This window comes from Pongo pygmaeus, chromosome 9, assembly GCF_028885625.2.
Source record: "Pongo pygmaeus isolate AG05252 chromosome 9, NHGRI_mPonPyg2-v2.0_pri, whole genome shotgun sequence".
NCBI classification, from domain to species: domain Eukaryota; kingdom Metazoa; phylum Chordata; class Mammalia; order Primates; family Hominidae; genus Pongo; species Pongo pygmaeus.
Window position 1 is genome coordinate 72749440 of NC_072382.2, and position 18830 is coordinate 72768269.

Sequence of the window (18830 nt, forward strand, 5' to 3'; positions counted from 1 at the left end):
TTGTCTTTCGTATTGTTCTCTCAGAATTATTTGTTAGGAGTAAGAGAACACTTGAAACTTGAGTATATTAAGAATTGTGGCAAGATAAGTATGGGGGCTTAGTGATAGCTACCTGAAATCTTTACCAGTCCATTGAAGACAGATGAAATACATCATTGACCAAAAAATGTTAAAAATCCCTGATAGATCCTTTGGGTTGTCTATTCACTTTTTTTTTGAGATGGAGTCTCGCTGTGTAGCCCAGGCTGGAGTGCAGTAGCGCAATCTCGGCTCACTGCAACCTCCGCCTCCTGGGTAGCTGGGACTACAGGCATGTGCCACTACGCCTGGCTGATTTTTTGTATTTTTAGTAGAGACGCGGTTTCACCATGTTAGCCAGGATGGTCTCGATCTCCTGACCTCATGATCTGCCTGCCTCGGCCTCCCTAAGTGCTAGGATTACAGGCATGAGCCACCGTGCCCAGGTTTTTTTGTTTGTTTGTTTTTTAATCAAGATCTGGTCTCACTCTGTCACCCAAAACTTGAATGGCATGCAGTGGGGCAATTACAGCTCACTGCAGCCTTGACCTCCTGGGCTCAGGTGACCCTCCTGCCTCAGCCTCCTGAGTAGCTGGGACCACAGGTGCATACCACCATGCCTGGCTAATTTAAAAAAAATTTTTTTTTTCTTATCTTTTTATGTCAGACGGGTAATATGCCAATATCTTCACAAGGTTCGAGGGTGGCACATCTCACACACGCATGCATGAACACCCAATCATCATGCTTATGAACTACAAAAAAAAATAATTTTATTTTTTTATTTGTAGAGATGGGGTCTTGCTTTGTTTGCCCTGGCAGGTCTTGAACTACTTGGCTCAAGCAGTCCTCCCACTTTCAAAGTGCTGGGATTATAGGCTCAAGCCACATGGCTGTCTATTCATTCTTAATACAGGTGTCCTAAGAATTTGAAACATAATGGCATCTAGGCCAGGTGCGGTCATTCATACCTCCAATCCCAGCACTTTGGGAGGCCAAGGCAGGTGTATCACCTGAGGTCAGGAGTTCGAGACCAGCCTGGCCGACATGGCAAAACACTGTCACTACTAAAAATACAAAAATTAGCCGGGTGTGGTGGTGTGCAGCTGTAATCCCAGCTACTCGGGAGGCTGAGGCAGGATAATTGCTTGAACCTGGGAAGCGGAGGTTGCAGTGAGCCGAGATTGTCCCACTGCACTCCAGCCTGGGTGACAAAGTGAGACTCCCTCTCAAAAAAAAAAAAAAAAAAGAAAAGAAACATGACGGCATCTAGTAAAACTGATTGGGAGCTAATGTATTGTTTTATCAAATTATTCCTTCAGAATACCTCTGACAGTGACAGATATGCCTGTTCGCCACTTCCTTCGTATCTGGAGGGTTCTGGCTATGTGATAGCGGAGGAGCAAAACTCACAGACACCACTTCGAGATGTCTGCTTTCACCTTCTAAAACTCTACAGTGACAGGTAAATGAGAGCCAGGCTTTATTGTCATTTGAGTGCTCCATGAGCCCCAAGGGAGTCCTTTGCTGCGTCCTTTCCCTTTTATATGTCCCCAGATTGCTGTAAGTCCATATAAACTACCAAATATAACTTAACAGTAGTTGAATGGAAAGAGCATTAGAACTAGAATTAGAAGTCTAAAAATTATTTTAATCAACTTTAATGAGTATAGTTTACATATAATAAAGTATGCAGTGTGATAAGTTTTATAGTAACTGTCGCATTGTAACTACCATTACAGCTAAGCTGCTATTTCCACTACCATTGAAAAACACCTGTGTGCCCCTTTGCAATCAGTCAGATACCTATTGACTAGCTTTTTGTTACTATAAATTAGTTTTGCTGGTCTAGAATTTTATGTGGAGATCATACTGTATGCTCCTTGTGCCTAGCTTTTTTGATTCTGCATAATTTTTTTTCATGTTTATATGTATCAAAAGTTAGTTTTGGGTTTTTTTTTGGGGGGGAGGTACATGATTTATGTATCTATTCATTTGTTGATGGACAGTTAGGTTTTGTTATTTTTGGCCATTATTGATAAATCTGCTATGAACATATCCAGAAGTGATTATATCATTTTTATATTCCCACCAATAATGTGTAATATCTCTAGTTGCTCTAAATCCTCTTTAAAATTTGATATTATTAGTTGTTTAAATTTTACCATTTTATTGGGCATGTAGTATCTTGGTTTGTGTGTGTATATGTGAATCTGTGTGTACGTGTTTACTAAAAAATGCAGGCGGCTGGGTGCGGTGGCTCACACCTGTAATCCCAGCAGTTTTGGAGGCCGAGGTATGCAGATCACGAGGTCAGGAGATCAGGACCATCCTGGCTAACACTGTGAAACCCTGTCTCTACTAAAAATACAAAAAAATTAGCTGGGCGTGGTGGCGGGCGCCCGTAGTCCCAGCTACTCAGGAGGCTGAGGCAGGGGAATGGCGTGAACCCGGGAGGCAGAGCTTGCAGTGAGCAGAGATCACGCCACTGCACTCCAGCCTGGGCGACACAGCAAGACCTTGTCTCAAAAATAAAAATAAAAATAAATGCAGACAGTGGGGTGCGGTGGCTCTCACCTGTAATCCCAGCACTTTGGGAGGCTGAGGCGGGTGGATCACTTGATGTCAGGGAGTTTGAGACCAGCCTGGCCAACATGGTGAAACCCCATCTCTACTAAAAATACGAAAATTAGCTGGGTGTTGTGGTAGGCACCTGTAATCTCAGCTACCTAGGAGGCTGAGGCAGGAGAATCACTTGAACCTGGGAGTTGGAGGTTGCAGTGAGCCAAGATCGTGCCACTGCAGTCCAGCCTGGGTGACAAAACAAGACTCTGTCTCAAAAAAAAAAAAAAAAAATGCAGGCAAGGCATCGTGGCTCACGCCTGTAATCCCAACAACTTTGGAAGGCCAAGGCCAGCAGATCACTTGAGCCCAGGAGTTCGAGGCCAGCCTGGGCAATATGGCAAAACCCTGTTTCTACTAAAAATAAAAAAAAATTAGCCATGTGTGGTATGTAGTCCCAGCTACTCAGGAGGCTGAGGTTGGAGGATCACCTGAGCCTGGGAAGTCGAGCCTGCAGTGAGACATGATTGCATCACTGTACTCCAGCCTGGGCAATAGGAGTGAGAGAGACCCTGTCTCCAAAAAAGAAAGAAATGCAGAGTGGTTTATGTGTCCAACAATAATATATTAACACATGCTATTATTATTTCTAACCATGTAATTAGAACTATCTCAGTGTTGGTGTTTTGTTTTTTGGTGTTTTTGGAGACGGACTCTCTCGCTCAGTTGCCCAGGCTGGAGTGCAGTGGCGTAATCTCGGCTCACTGCAAGCTCCGCCTTCCAGGTTCACACCATTCTCCTGCCTCAGCCTCCCAAGTAGCTGGGATTAGAGGCACCCATCACCACACCCAGCTAATTTTTTTGTATTTTTAGTAGAGACAGGGTTTCACCGTGTTAGCCAAGATGGTCTCGATCTCCTGACCTCGTGATCTGCCCGCCTCGGCCTCCCAAAGTGCTAGGATTACAGGCGTGAGCCACTGCACCCGGCCTTGTTTTGTTTTTAGAGAGGGTTTTGCTCTGTCACCCAGGCTGGTGTGCAGTGGAATGATCATGGCTCATTGCAGTCTCAACCACCCGGGTTCAGGCGATCCTTTCACCTCAGCCTCCTGAGTAGCTGAGCGCTGCAGGAGTGCACCACCATACTCAGCTAATTTTTGTATTTTTTGTAGAGACAAGATTTTGCCACATTGCCCAGGCTGGTCTCAAGCTCCTGAGCTCAAGTGATCCACCTGCGCTGGCCTCCTAAAGTACTGGGATTACAGGTGTCAGCCGCTGCACGCAGCAGAGATGTCTTCTTACATTACCTTAGAAATACTTAAAGTTTTTGGTTTTTTTTTCCTCTAGTCACACAGATAGCTCATCTCATTTCAAATCTTCAAGGTGATTTTTTATAAATATATATATATAAATATATCTATAAATATATATATATAAATATATCTATAAATATATATATGAATATATCTATAAATATATATATGAATATATCTATAAATATATATATGAATATATCTATGAATATATATATGAATATATATATGAATATATATATAAATATATATATGAATATATATATATGAATATATATATGAATATATATATATGAATATATATTTAAATATATATATGAATATATATTTAAATATATATAAATATATATATAAATATATATATAAATATATATATATTTAAATACATATATATATTTTTGAGACACAGTCTGTCTCTGTCGCCCAGTCTAGAGTGCAGTGGCGTGATCTTGCCTCACTGCAACCTCTGCCTTCTGGGTTCAAGCGATCCTCCTGCCTCAGCCTCCTGAATAGCTGGGGTTACAGGCATGCGCCACAAAGCCTGGCTAATTTTTGTATTTTTAGTAGAAATGGGGTTTTGCCATGTTGGCCAGGCTGGTCTCGAACTCCTGACCTCAAGTAATCCTCCCGCCTCCGCCTCCCAAAGTGCTGGGATTATAGGTGTGAGCCACTGCGCCTGGCCAGTATTTAACTATATTAATTATACAGAATGTAGTTTTTTATTGTAGTAAAATGTAACTAAAATTTACTGTTTTTTATTTATTTATTTTATTTTATTTTATTTTTTTTATTTTTTTTTTTTTTGAGACGGAGTCTCACTCTGTCGCCCAGGCTGGAGTGCAGTGGCGTGATCTCGGCTCACTGCAAGCTCTGCCTCCTGGGTTCACACCATTCTCCTGCCTCAGCCTCCCGAGTAGCTGGGACTACAGGTGCCCGCCACCATGCCCAGCTAATTTTTAGTAGAGACGGGGTTTCACCATGTTAGCCAGGATGGTCTGGATCTCCTGACCTCGTAATCCGCCCACCTCAGCCTCCCAAAGTGCTGGGATTACAGGTGTGAGCCACCGTGCCTGGCCAAATTTACTGTTTTAACCATTTTAAGCATACTGTTCAGTGGCATTAAGTACATTCACGTTGCTATACAATCATCACCACCCTCTCTAGAACTTTTTCATCTTCCCATACTGGAAATTCTCATTGTTTCATTTGCATTTCCCTAATGTCTAATGATGTTGAGCACTTTGTCATGTGCTTATTTACCATCTGTACATCTTTGCTAAAATGTCTATTACAGGCGTGAGCCACTGCACCCAGCCTTGTTTTGTTAGCCAAGATGGTCTCGATCTCCTGACCTCGTGATCCACCCGCCTTGGCCTCCCAAAGTGCTGGGATTACAGGCGTGAGCCACCGCACCCAGCCTAAAGTCACAAAATGTATTAGCATCAAGTTATTAATAACATTTTCTTGTTAACCATTTTAAGTATCTGTAGGATCTTTAACAACATATCTTTCTTTTTGATGCTGGTAATTTGTGTTCAATAATTGCGTCCTCTTTTTTTCTTGGTTGGTGTACCTAGAGTTTAGCAATCATATTGACCTTTTCAAAGAACCACCTTCTGGCTTCATTGGTTATCTCTATTGTTATCCAGCTCATAATGGATTACAAACCTAAATTTCAACGTAACTATAAACCTTCTAGAAGAAAACAAAGCAGAAAATTATTGCAGCTGTAGGTTAGGCAGAAGATTTCTTAGGTGGACACTAAATAACACAATTCATAAGAGAAAAAAATTGGTAAATTGGACTTCAACAAAATTTCAAAACTACTTCTCATAGAAAGACTATTAAGAGAATGAAAAGGTAAACCATAGATTGGGAGAAAATACTTGCAATTCGTAGATCTGATAGAGAACTTGTATCCAGGAATACATCAAGAACTCTGAAAATTCAGTAATAAGAAAGCAGGCCAGGTATGGTGCGTCATGCCTATAATCCCAGCAGTTTGTGACGCTGAAGTGGGACGATCACTTGAACCCAGGAGCTCAAGACCAACCTGGGCAATATAATGAGACCCCATCTCTACGAAAATAAATTTCTTAAATTGGGTGGGCATGGTGGCATGCACCTGTAGTCCCAGCTACTTAGGAGGCTAAAGTGAGAGGATCGCATGAGCCCAGGAGGTTGAGGTTACAATTGAGTCATCATTATTATTATTATTTTGAGACGAAGTCTCAGTCAGTCAGAGTGCAGTGGTATGATCTCACCTCACCACAACCTCCGCCTCCTGGGTTCAAGCAGTTCTTGTGCCTCAGCCTCCTGAGTAGCCAGGAATACAGGCATGCACTACCACAGCTGGCTAATTTTTGTATTTTTAGTAGAGACAAGAGTTTCACCATCTTGGCCAGGCTGGTCTCAAACTCTCCTGACCTCAAGTGATCTATCCGCCCACCTCAGCCTTCCAATGTGTTGGGATTACAGGCGTGAGCCACCGCGCTCTGCTCTATTTATTTTCTTGATCGTGATGGTGGTTTTACAGGTGTCTACATATGTTAAAGCTCATCAAAATTGTGTACTCTAGATATGTGCAGTTTTAAATATGTCAAAGAAAGAAAGAAAAGGATACTTCAAAATACCAGAAATGGGCAAGAGAGCGAGACTCCGTCTCAAAAAAAAAAAAAAAAGGTAATGACGTTATAATGAAGGAATGGAAGGGTGAGAACTGTGAAGACTCCCTGTATCAGGATGGTAAAATACATATGCCAAACCATTACCAGCAAACCTGTTAGATCACACAGCCTTAGAAGAGAAGGTGCCTTGTTTCTTTGTAGGATCTAAAGTCTGGCTGAACCCAGAAATAGATTGATAAAACATAGGCTCAGAGGGAGAGAAGGCCTATAATGCTTTTACCCTCAGGTTCTTTTATTGTCTTAGACATAAGCAGAAGAGTTGACATATCAGTACAGGCTGTCTCCTGGCTGTGTATGTTGACTCTCAACACATTCTTTGCAGACATTATGATCTCAACCAACTGCTGGAGCCTCGAAGCATAACAGCAGATCCTTTGGACTACCGCCTAAGCTGGCACTTGTGGGAAGTGCTGAGGGCTCTTAACTACACCCATCTCTCAGCGCAGTGTGAAGGTGTGCTACAGGCCAGTTACGCTGGCCAGCTTGAAAGTGAGGGGCTCTGGGAGTGGGCCATCTTTGTCCTCCTGCACATTGACAACTCACGGTGAGTGAGAAGCCGTTGAACCCACTGGGTACATCTAACACTACAGGGCAGTTCCAAAGGAATCACAGTCTTTCAGGGTTCAGTTTAGCAAGTAGTTGTGTAGATTGTGTGTTAGATCCAGTGTGTGATAAGCCTCAAGATAGTTAAACCCTTAGCCTAGACTGTTTCTGTATTCGTGTAAACTAGTTAAAACTGAGACTTCCTTTGATTAAGTGCCAAATTATAATATTTATCACAAAGTCTCAGCAGTCTGAGAAAAAAAGATGTCTGTGAACTGCATTGATCAGAGAAATTCTTCATAGAGGTAAGAATCGAAGAACCTGTGAAATTGGAATAGGAAATAATGAAGTGGAAATGAGAGGATATGCCCAGATGGGACAGTAGCATTATGCCTGGGCCAAAAAACTAGTCATTTAATTTCAGATCAGAACTGTTCTCCTCATCGTGGGCTCTTTTCTGAATCCCAGATTCAGATGAATGTGGCATGTTTAGGAATTACACAGAAATAGTGCTGCCTGAGCTGCCTCAGTGACTCCATGGCAGGGAAGTAATGGGTTAGCAAAAAGGGCCCTGCTTTTTCTCTGTCCACTGGCTTGCTTTTTCTCTGGTCATCCCTTGTCACCAACCCATTCCTTAAGCTTGATAGTATTGTATTTATTAACACAGCCTTGTGCTTAGGTATATGTGTTTTGATTCTCTGTCCTGATTCTCTGTCCTTAAAGAGAACTGGAGAAATGCCTTTTCACTGTGGTTTGAACAAGATAAGGCTGGAGATTTTTGTTAATGATAGCAGTATGGTATTTCAGTAATTACAAAAAATGAACATTTATGTAGTACTTGAAGTGCTTTTACACATGTTTATATTGTACACCATATATATTAACTGTTTTATGTTCATTATGACCTGTGAGATAGACACTGTTATTATCTCTGTTTTACAGGTCAGTAACCCAAGACACAGAGCTTAACTTTGTCCAAGGTCACACAGCTAGTAAATGGCAGAGTGAGGTTTCCAACTTTCGTCCAGAGTCTTTGCTCTTATCATTATGCTGCACTGTTGGGTTGCATGGTGTGGAAGGAAACTGGGTCTAAATTCTAGATCTACCATGTACTCACTTTGACCTAGGATAAAGCTTACTTTTGACTTTGGATAAAGATACTCTCTTAACTCTCTAAGCCTTTTTTTTTTTGGCCTGTAAAAGCATAACATTAGTTTCTATTTAAAGGTGATTGTGAAATTAAAAAGAGTAAAAGTATAAAGCATCTAGCATACTCTTATTAAGACTTAAGCAATTTCTCTTTAAGCAGTATCTCTTTCTTCTTCCCCCTTAACAGGGAATGAAATGACCCCAGGCTATTTTTTTAAGTTTATTTAAACACAGTCATAAAGGATTTCACATGGTAAAAGATTTCACACTGGCTTGATAGGATGACTAATGTTTCAGAGTTGACTATGGAGAAGCAGATCTTGTTTCCTGAAAAAGAATATAAAAAAGGAGGTAGTTGTGATGACAGTGGAAGTCATTGAAAAGCTTAGGAATTCAGAAAAGAGTCCACAATGAGAATAGTTTTGATCTGAAATTAAATGACTTGACCTTGTGATCTGTCCACCTCAGCCTGCCAAAGTGCTGGGATTACAGGTGTGACCCACTGCGCCCAGCCAAGCCCCAACTTTTTGAACATGAAATACTTTATTTTTTAAAATTAATGCTATGTGTTTTTTTTGTTTTGTTTTGTTTTTGAGATGGAGTTTCGCTCTTGTCACCCAGGCTGGAGTGCAATGGCGCGATCTCGGCTCACTGCAACCTCTGCCTCCCGGGTTCAAGCAATTCTCCTGCCTCAGCTTCTGAGTAGCTGGGATTACAGACGCCTGCCACCACACCCAGCTAATTTTTTTTTTATTTTTTGCAGAGACGGGGTTTCACCATGTTGGCCAGGCTGGTCTTGAACTCCTGACCTCATGTGATCCACACACCTCGACCTCCCAAAGTGCTGGGTTTACAGGCGTGAGGCACTGTGCCTTGCCAATGCTGTTATTTTTAAAAATTAATACTGGTGTGATCACCTTTGATTTTTTTAGTGAAGCTTAAAGTGATCAAGACCCATAGTTTAGGCCACGTGTGGTGGCTCATGCCTGTAATCCTAGCACTTTGGGAAGCTGAGGCGGGTGGATCACCTGAGGTTGGGAGTGCCAGACCAGCCCAACCAACATGGAGAAACCCTGCCTCTACTAAAATTACAAAATTAGCAGGGTGTGGTGGCACATGCCTGTAATCCCAGCTACTTGTGAGGCTGAGGCAGGAGAATCACTTGAACCTGGGAGGCGGAATTTGCCTTGAGCCAAGATCACACCATTGCACTCCAGCCTGGGCAACAAGAGTGAAACTCCATCAAAAAAAAAAAAAAGACCTGCAGTTTAAGAGACTGCCCCAAGGGCCACTCTAGGCTGCCTGGGGCGGCCTTCTCCATGAATGAGGATGGGATTTATTCTAGCTTATCTCTCCCTATAGCATACGTGAGAAGGCTGTTCGAGAGCTGCTTACCCGGCACTGCCAGCTGTTGGAGACCCCTGAATCTTGGGCTAAAGAGACTTTCCTTACCCAGAAGCTCTGTGTACCTGCCGAATGGATTCACGAGGCCAAAGCTGTGCGAGCACACATGGAATCTGACAAGCACTTAGAGGCCCTTTGTTTATTTAAGGCTGGGCACTGGAACCGCTGCCACAAGCTCATCATCCGACACTTAGCTTCTGGTGAGTGCTGGGTTCCACATCTCCTGGAATCACCCCAAATTCCTCCACCCTCTGAACCTCCATGATGGGGTCAGACTGGAAATAAGACTCAACGTAGGACATGGCCATCTTGAATCAAATCACACTTTGCAAAAGCTCTCTGTAGAAGAGGCTTAGCCAGGATGAGGCACTAGAGGAGCAGGGGTAGATAGCAATATTATCATTTCCCAGAAATATTCTTGATGTGTGCTAATATTATTATTATTTTAATTTGTTTACTTATGGGAATTTTCTCCAACAACACCAGAAATAATCTCCTTAAGGCCTGAAACTAGAAATTCTTCACATTTTCCATTGGAGAATTTCAGAATACAGGCATACCTTATTTTGTTTTACTTTGCAGATACTACATTTTTTACAAATTAAAGGTTTGGAAAACTGCACAGAGCAAGTATATTAGCACCATTTTTCCAACATATATTTACTTCATGTCTGTCTGTTTCACATTTTGGTGGTTCTCACATTATTTCAGGCTTTTTCATTACTATATCTGTTATGGTGATCTGTGATTAGCAATCTTTGATGTTGCTGTTTTGTTTTGGGGTGCCACCAACTGCATCCATATAAGATGGTCAGTTGATAAATGTGCATATTCTGGCTGCTCCATCAACTGGTCATCCCCATCTCTTTCCCTCTCTTCGGGCCTTCCTATTTCCTGAGACCCAACAATAGCGAAATTAGGCCAGTTAATAACCCTACAGTGGCCTCTAAATATGGTCAAGTGAAAGGAAAAGTAGCACAACTCTAACTTTAAACAAAAGTTTGAAGTGATTAGGTGTACAGAGCGAAGCATGTTGAAAGCCAAGATAGGCCAAAAGATAAGCGTCTTTGCCAAACAGCCAAGTTGTGTTAAAGGAAAGTTCTTGAAGGAAATTTAAAGTGCTACTCCAGTGAACATATAAATGATACGAAAGTGAAACAGCTTTCTGGCTGATGTGGAGAAAGTTTTTGTGCTCTGGATAGATGAAACCAGCCACAGCATTCCCTTAAGCAAAAGCCTAACCTCCCTTCAGTTCTGTGAAGGCTGAGAGAGGTGAGGAAGCTGCAGAAGAAAAGTTTGAAGCTAGCAGAAGTTGCTTCATGAAGTTTAAGGAAAGAAGCTATCTTTCCATCACATTAAAGTGCAAGGTGAAGCAGCAAGTGCTGATGGAGAAGCTACAGCAAGTTACCCAGAAGATCTAGCTAAGATCATTGATGAAGATGGCTACACTAAACAACAGATTTTCAGTGTAGATGAAAACTGCCTTCTATTGAAAGAAGATGCCACCAAGGACTTTCATAGCTAGAGAAGAGAAGTCAATGCCTGGCTTCAAAGCTTCAGAGGACAAGTTAACTCTCTCTTTAGGGCTAATTCAGCTGGTGATGTTAATTAGAAGCCAGTGCTTATTTACCATTCTAAAAATCCTAGGGCCCTTAAGAATTATGCTGAATCTACTCTGCCTGTGCTCTATAAATGGAAAAACAAAGCCTGGATGACGGCACATCTGTTTATGGCTCAGTTTACTGAATACTTTAAGCCCACTGTTGAAACCTGCTCAGAAAAAAATATATATATTTCTTTCAAAATATTACTGCTCATTGATGATGCACCTAGTCAGCCAAGAGCTCTGATGAAGATGTACAAGATTAATGTTGTTTTCATGCCTGCTAACACATCTGCTTTGCAACCCATGGGCCAAGGAGTAATTCAGCTTTCAAGCCTTATTATTTAAGAAATACATTTCATAAGACTATACCTGCCATATATAAATAGTGATTCCTCTGATGGATCAGGGAAAGTAAATGAAAACCTTCTGGAAAGGATTCACCATTGTAGATGTATTTGTAGGCCAAGCACGGTGGCTCGTACCTGTAATCCCAGCACTTTGGGAGGCCAAAGCGGCAGATTGCTTGAGCCCCAGGAGTTCGAGACCAGCCTGGGCAACATGGTGAAATCCAGTCTCTACAAAAAATACAAAAATTAGCTGAGCATGGTGGTGCGTGCCTATATTCCCAGCTATTTGGGAGGCTGAGATTGGCGGATCACCTGAACCTAGGGAGGTTGAGGCTGTAGTGAGCCATGACCATGCCAATGAACTCCTGCCTGGGCAACACCGTGAGACCCTGTCTGGGGCAGATGGTGGGAGAGGAACATTTGTGATTGGCTAGGCATGGTGTTATGTGCCTGTAATTTCAGCTACTCAGGAGGCTGAGGCAGGAGTACTGCATGAGCCCAGGAGGTTGAGGCTGCAGTGAGCCATGATCACACCACTGTACTCCAGCCTGGGTGACAGAGGGAGATTCTGTCTTAAAGAAAAGGAAAAAAAAAAGAACATTTGGGGCCGGGCATAGTGGCTCACACCTGTAATCCCAGCCCTTTGGGGGGCCAAGATGAGTGGATCTCTTGAGCTCAGTAGTTCGAGATTAGGTTGGGCAACATGGTGAAACCCCATCTGTACCAAAAGTACAAAAAAATTAGTCGGGCCTGGTGGCACACATCTTTAGTCTCAGCTATTCAGGAGGCTGAGGTTGGAGGGAGGATCACTTGAGCCTGCGAGGCAGAGGTTGCAATGAGCCAAGATCGCGCCACTGTGCTGCAGCCTGAGTGAGAGAGCGAGACCCCAACCAAAAAACACAGAAAACATTTGTGATTCATGGAAGGAGGTCAGAATATCAACATTAAATAACAGGAGTATGGAAGGCATTGAATCCAGCCCTCATGGATGAGTTTGAAGGGTTCAAGACTTTAGTCGGGGAAGTACTTGCAGATGTGATAGAAACAGCAAGATAACTAGAATTAGAAATGGAGCCTGAAGATTGACTGAAGTGGTGTCACTCATGAGGAGTTTGCTTTATAGACAAGCAAAGGAAATGGTTTCTTGAGATGGAATCTACTCCTGGTGAAGATGCTGTGAACATTGTTGAAATGCCAGCAAAGGATTTGGAATATTACTTAAGCTTAGTTGATAAAGCAGCAGCTGGGTTTGAGAGAACTGACTTCAATTATCTTATTTTAAGAAATTAGCATAGCCATCGCAACCTTCAGCAGGCAACACCCTGATCAGTCAGCAGCCATCAGCATCAAGGAAAGACCCTCCACCAGCAGAAAGATGACTTGCTGAAGGCTCAAGTGATTAACATTTTTAGAAGTAAAATATTTTTAAATTAAGGTATGTATATTGGTTTTTTAGACATAATGCTGTTGCACACTTAAGTGACAATGGTATAGTGTAAACATAACTTTTATATGCACTGGAAAACCAAAAAATTTGTGATTTTATTGTGATACTTGCATTATTCTGGTGGCCTGAAATGAAACCCACAGTATCTCTGAGGTATGCCTGTATGTGCTTTTAATTCTGAAGTCCAGCCAACATTATTTCTCCTTCCTTTCTGTCTTCCTGCCATGTCTTCTTTACTTTTGGAAACTATGCACTTGTGCAGACATTGTGCTCAATACTTTGTTTCTTCAGATGCCATCATTAATGAGAACTGTGACTACCTGAAGGGGTTCTTGGAAGACCTGGCACCTCCAGAGCGCAGCAGCCTAATTCAGGATTGGGAAACATCTGGGCTTGTTTACCTGGACTATATTAGAGTCATTGAAATGCTCCACCATATACAGCAGGTACTTGAGATCCTGAAACTGCTGCCTGATTTTCCTTTTCTCAGGCCCTTAAATCTTTAGAGACCTCACAAGGCCTTAGTATACACTTGAGAACGCATTGACAGAGATAGCACTGTCAAAGCAGGCATCTTGCTGAGGCTCATTTGATATAACCGTTTTTGACAGCTATATCGAAACTTAAAAATGCTATTTTATGTTGATTACCAACTAGTATGTGCAATAGACATTCCTGAGGCTTGTCCATAGACAGTCTCTTCCCTTTGTTCAGTCCTAGTTTGAGTGAGAAGCCCAAAGATGAGAGATAAAATAAGAATGGAGATTTGGTGAGGATAGCTGTTTCACACATCATTTGGCATGTTTTAAAATTGCAAATATGGTTTTTAAAGTCAATGTCTTCGGTCAGATTTTTTTTTTTTTTTTTTTAAACAGAGTCTTGGTCTGTCATCCAGGCTGGAGTGCAGTGGTGTGATCGTGGCTCACTGCAACCTCTGCCTCCCAGTCTTAAGTGATTCTCATGCCCCAGCCTCCCAAGTAGCTGGGACTATAGGGTGTGTGCCACCACACCCAGCTAACTTTTATATTTTTAGTAGAGATAGTGTTTCACCACATTGGCCAGGCTGGTTTTGAATTCCTGGCCTCAAGTCATCGGCCTACCTTGGCCTCCCAAATTGCTGGGATTACAGGCATGAGCTACCGCACATAGCCTTAAGGTCAGTCTTTGTAGTCGTAAAATGAGTCTCCACTGCTTGCTTATGGCGCAAAAACCAAACTCATTATAATAAATATAGGATTCAAGTCCTTTTAGAGGCTTTTACCTTTCCTGCCTTACTCCTACCACTCTTATTCCACGTTCCAGCCTTGCTGGCCTGCTGTACTCACACTAAATTACTTCTGGTGTTTCTAACAAACCATATTATGTTCCACACTTTACCTAGCACACTTAAACTCATCCTTTAAGATCTAGGTTGCTGTTACCCCTACTTCTCCCTGCTTTTCCCCAGAGATAATTAATTGCACTTTCTTACTACCAGGATACTTAGTACATTATTCTACTAGTGCACCTGTCAGACCATATTGTAGTTATTCATTCATATTTCCAGGTTGCTATAAGCCCCTTTGGGGAAGGTCTTTTACGGTTACAGGCAATAGAGTATAGAGGTTAACAGCTCAAGTTCTGGAAGCAGACTCAGATTCAATTCGTGGCTTCCAAATTCACTGGCTATGTAATCTTGAGCAAGTTAACCACCTCCTTTGTCTCTCGTCTGAAAGAAAAAGGTGGGTGGGGTAGACAGTAGTACAGATTATAGCTCATATCTGACAGATTTTCACAAAGATTAAACAAAATCTACATAAAGTGTTTAACATAGTACCTTTCATGTACTAAATGCCTTTTTTTTTTATTTGAGGCAGAGTTTTGCTCTGTCACCCAGGCTGGAGGGCAGTGGCACAATCTCAGCTCAATGCATCGTCTATCTCCCAGCTTCAAACAATTCTCCTGCCTCAGCCTCCCCAATAGCTGGGATTACAGGCGTGTGCCACCACACCCAGCTTGTGTGTGTGTGTGTGTGTGTGTGTGTGTGTGTATTTTAGTAGAGACAGGGTTTCACCATGTTGGCCAGGCTGGTCTCAAACTCCTGATCTCGGCCTCTACTAAATGCTTAATAATTGTTATCTATTATTATCCTCATCAAAGTTCCAACTCCTAGTACAGTGCCTGGCACATAATAGGCATAATTCAATGTTTGCTGTACTTTTAGTATGAATCAAGAGCATCATTTCTAAATAATCACTTGAAGAAACCACTTTCTCATTGAATATTGAGTAATTCATTCACACAACCTATTATGGAGAACTCACTGTGTGCCAAGCACTGTAGTGGGTTTGGGGAATATAAAAGTAAACAGTATGTGTTCTGCCCTTACCAAAATAATGATTTTGTGGGGGAGATATATTCAAGTAAAGCAGCAATTACTATAGCTTGATAAGTATAGGGATTAAGCAAAGAGTACTATCAATATGCCAGCACATAGCTGGATGTGGTGGTGCATGACTGTAATCCTAGCACTTTGGGAGGCTGAGGCAGGAGGATTGCTTGAGACCAGCCTGAGCAACATAGCGAGACCCCCCCTTCTCCAAAAAAAAAAAAAAAAACCTATGTTACATAAAACCTCTCTAGTATTATCTTGTTCTGTTTCTCCTCCTTACCCCACATGTCACCATGTAAATCTCCTTAGAACTCCCACCTTTGGGAGTTTTAGCTGTCTTCTCTTTGCCTGGAAAGCTGAGCTCTCTCCTTGTTATTCAGGTCTCAATTTAAATGTGACCTCCTTAAAGAAGCCTCTCTTGGTCCTCCAGTCTCAAGTAGCTATCCAGTTTCTCTCTGCCACATCCACCTGTTTAAATTATCTACATGGCTTGTGATTTTTCAGGATTTATTACTGTTTTGTGTTTTCTTATTTATTTTCTATCAGTTTCATGAGAGCAAATAACTTGTCTTGCTCTTGATCCTCCTGCCCCCTGCACACAGCTTTTTTGGTGTTTTAGAAAAGGCTATAAACTTGGAGTCAGGGGACCTAAATTAAATGTTGGTTCTGGCTGCATTTTTTACTCCTTGTGTGCTCTTTAGAAGTCATACCATCTGTCTGAACCCAATTTATCTTGATTTTTGGTGCTGTGTTATTAAAGCTTGCTGTATAGTTTGGGATCTGAAGACTTTTTCCTAGTCCAAGGCTAGGTAACTGTGTTACCTTCCTCTTGGCTATTACTGCATAATTAGTACCTTGCCCTCCACTAGATGGTGGTGGCTTGGCCCTGTGCCATCATCTTGGATTTTCCCCTCCCTCACCTCACTGTTGTTTCAAGGTTTTGTGTAGAGTCTATAGGTGGGATTGGAGTGATAGGAATTCCCCTTGGATTAATTGGCTTCTCTGCTTCTTTGTAGGTGGATTGCTCAGGTTATGACCTGGAGCAGTTACACATCAAAGTGACTTCACTGTGCAGTCGGATAGAGCAGATTCAGTGTTACAGTGCTAAAGATCGCCTAGCTCAGTCAGGTAAGCCTCTAACCTCCTCACTCTTTCTGCCTTCTTGCTTCCTGTTTTTATGATTATTACACCCCACCCTCAGTGCCTACCACCCTTCTCCAGACCCATGCTCAGTGCTTAACTCTAGTTTTTCTCTCTAGACATGGCCAAACGTGTAGCCAACCTGCTGCGGGTGGTGCTGAGTCTGCATCATGCTCCTGATAGAACCTCCGAGTCAACACCAGATCCTCAGCGAGTCCCTTTACGCCTCTTGGCTCCCCACATTGGTCGGCTTCCCATGCCTGAGGACTATGCCATGGATGAACTGCGCAGCCTTACCCAGTCCTATCTGCGAGAACTGGCTGTTGGGAGCCTGTGAGCCCCAGGCTCTTTGCATCACACTCACATGCCCGTTCACACTCAACACACAGAGGTTCCCTGCCTTGTTTGGATAGGCACTGTTTGCCATTCTCTGGGTTGGCTATGGCATCTACCCTCCCTCCCTGCTGCCAGAAGCAGCATCCTCCACTTGTTCAGGGCTTTTCTTAATACTGAACATAGCATAAGGGCTTCTGGAACCCAGAAGAGGAGACAATTCTCCTTTTACCATCCTCAAGACCATTCAGTGTTTTTCCTTTTAAAAAATGGTCAATAAAGCTCCTTTGGCAGAATCCCCCAAAGAACCAGGGAATACTTTTTCACCCCTAGCCATTCTGGATCTTGTGACCCTCCATGCCAACCAGCTACCCTACTCCTACCCTGGCCCTTTTATACTAGGACTCCTTAGGAGGAGAGAGACAGGTGATAATGGATCCTTAACAGATGAACTATCCACAGAAGGAAGAGGGATCCATCTCTTAAGTAATTGGTTAGTTAACACTGAGTTTTGGAGGCAAAGGAGGGTTGGCCTGAGTTAGGAAACCAAACAGGATCTTTCTGACACACTTAGGGCAGAAGTGAATGCCTGTCATGGAGGGATTGATCTTCAGGGCTGTTTTTGTTCCTGCCTTTAGTGTTCCATGAACACCATACCTTTGCTACTACTATGTGCAGGAGCCCTTGGTCACATGTGACATGTCTATGGGAAGCTCCCAGAGTTTGGTTTGGTCCCTGGTTTTCAGTCATCTTGCTGAGACTCTGTCTGGATTTGCCTGAAGAGTTCGGATAAAAAATGGCAGGTTGGGTAACCCTCCCTGTTCATCCCATGTTAGTTCCAAAGCATTTCCCACCCTCCATCTACCCCTTCCAGAAGCAAAAACAAACCATGACTGAGGCAGGCATGGAGTTGGGCGTTAGGGGCAGGCAGAGGGCCTTTGCTACACTGCTGACAGCTATAGGGAGCCCCAGGTAATGGCATGAGATAGCTGGTGTTAGGGCTATCTCAGGCAATATGGCCACACCTGGGTCTTTATGCATGAAGATTATGTAAAGGTTTTTATTAAAAAATATATATATGTATAAATAAATGATCTAGATATTTTCCTCTTTTTCTGAAGCTACTTTCTTAAAAAATAAATAAATAAAATGTTTATAGCATTCCTGGTATTGGCTTTCCCTTTGTATTTTTGAGCCTTCTTACCCTGAGGATCTGTATGGTGGCCTTGTTTGATTTAGCCTGTTTTTGAATTTGCCTTCTAAATGGAGACAGGCCATGGGCTAAAGAGGACAGTTTGGTGCTAAACTGAGAGATAGATTAGCCCAAAGGCTAGATTTATAGGGGGAAATTTAGGGGCAAGGGAGTTGATTAATACTGATTGCTATACATATATTTATGCACATAGATTCCCAGGTCTCAAATTGCCCAATAGAATATACCATTCAATGCCTCCTCGCTCTTCTACTATAGTGGTTTTGTTTTTAAACCTTGAGTGACACTTCACCTTTCTAAATCAGATTCCCTTTTGTAAAGGGGATAATGATTCCTGATGTTACTTCACACAGGGCTATTTTCAAGAAGAATCAATTGAGTAGCATGAGTGCTATTCCAGATCTTATTTTGATTTGTCAAGCTGAAGATGTGAGTAAATTCCAATTAAGATTAGACCAAAGACTTCTGAGACTTTCAGGAATTCAGGGATGAGAAAGCAGAGTGGGTCAGCTCTGTTGTCTGGAACTTCCATTTAACTTAGATGCCTCAGGACAAGGGTTACTCAGCTGGAATCCCCTCCACTACTGACTCACTATGTGAACCTGAGTGAGTCAGAACATAGTTGGACTTCCAGCAAAGAACTCCTGACCTGGTTTCCTTACCAGAGGAATATTTCAAAAAGTGAGTATGCTATAGAAAT

General features: G+C 42.4%; 1 protein-coding gene and 1 non-coding gene across 8 annotated transcripts in view; one reads left to right on the forward strand and one right to left on the reverse strand.

Moving 5' to 3' along the window:
• Positions 1-18078, forward strand: part of NUP98 (nucleoporin 98 and 96 precursor) — a 121586-nt gene extending 103508 nt beyond the window's left edge. For 5 of the 7 annotated variants that reach the window (XM_063671964.1, XM_054440114.2, XM_063671962.1 and 2 more), the window contains 6 exons: positions 1341-1483; positions 6900-7121; positions 9632-9873; positions 13365-13519; positions 16461-16572; positions 16704-18078. In XM_063671964.1, coding sequence (XP_063528034.1) covers positions 1341-1483; positions 6900-7121; positions 9632-9873; positions 13365-13519; positions 16461-16572; positions 16704-16921 — 1092 coding nt within the window. In that variant the 3' untranslated portion in view covers positions 16922-18078. The remainder of the gene's footprint in view (positions 1-1340; positions 1484-6899; positions 7122-9631; positions 9874-13364; positions 13520-16460; positions 16573-16703) is intronic. The other 2 variants (XM_063671966.1, XM_063671967.1) reach the window with 1 other exon arrangement.
• LOC129009176 (small nucleolar RNA U13) lies at positions 680-785 on the reverse strand. Its single transcript, XR_008492708.1, has one exon. It is a non-coding gene; the product is annotated as a small nucleolar RNA U13 (small nucleolar RNA).
• Positions 18079-18830: the final 752 nt, after the last annotated feature.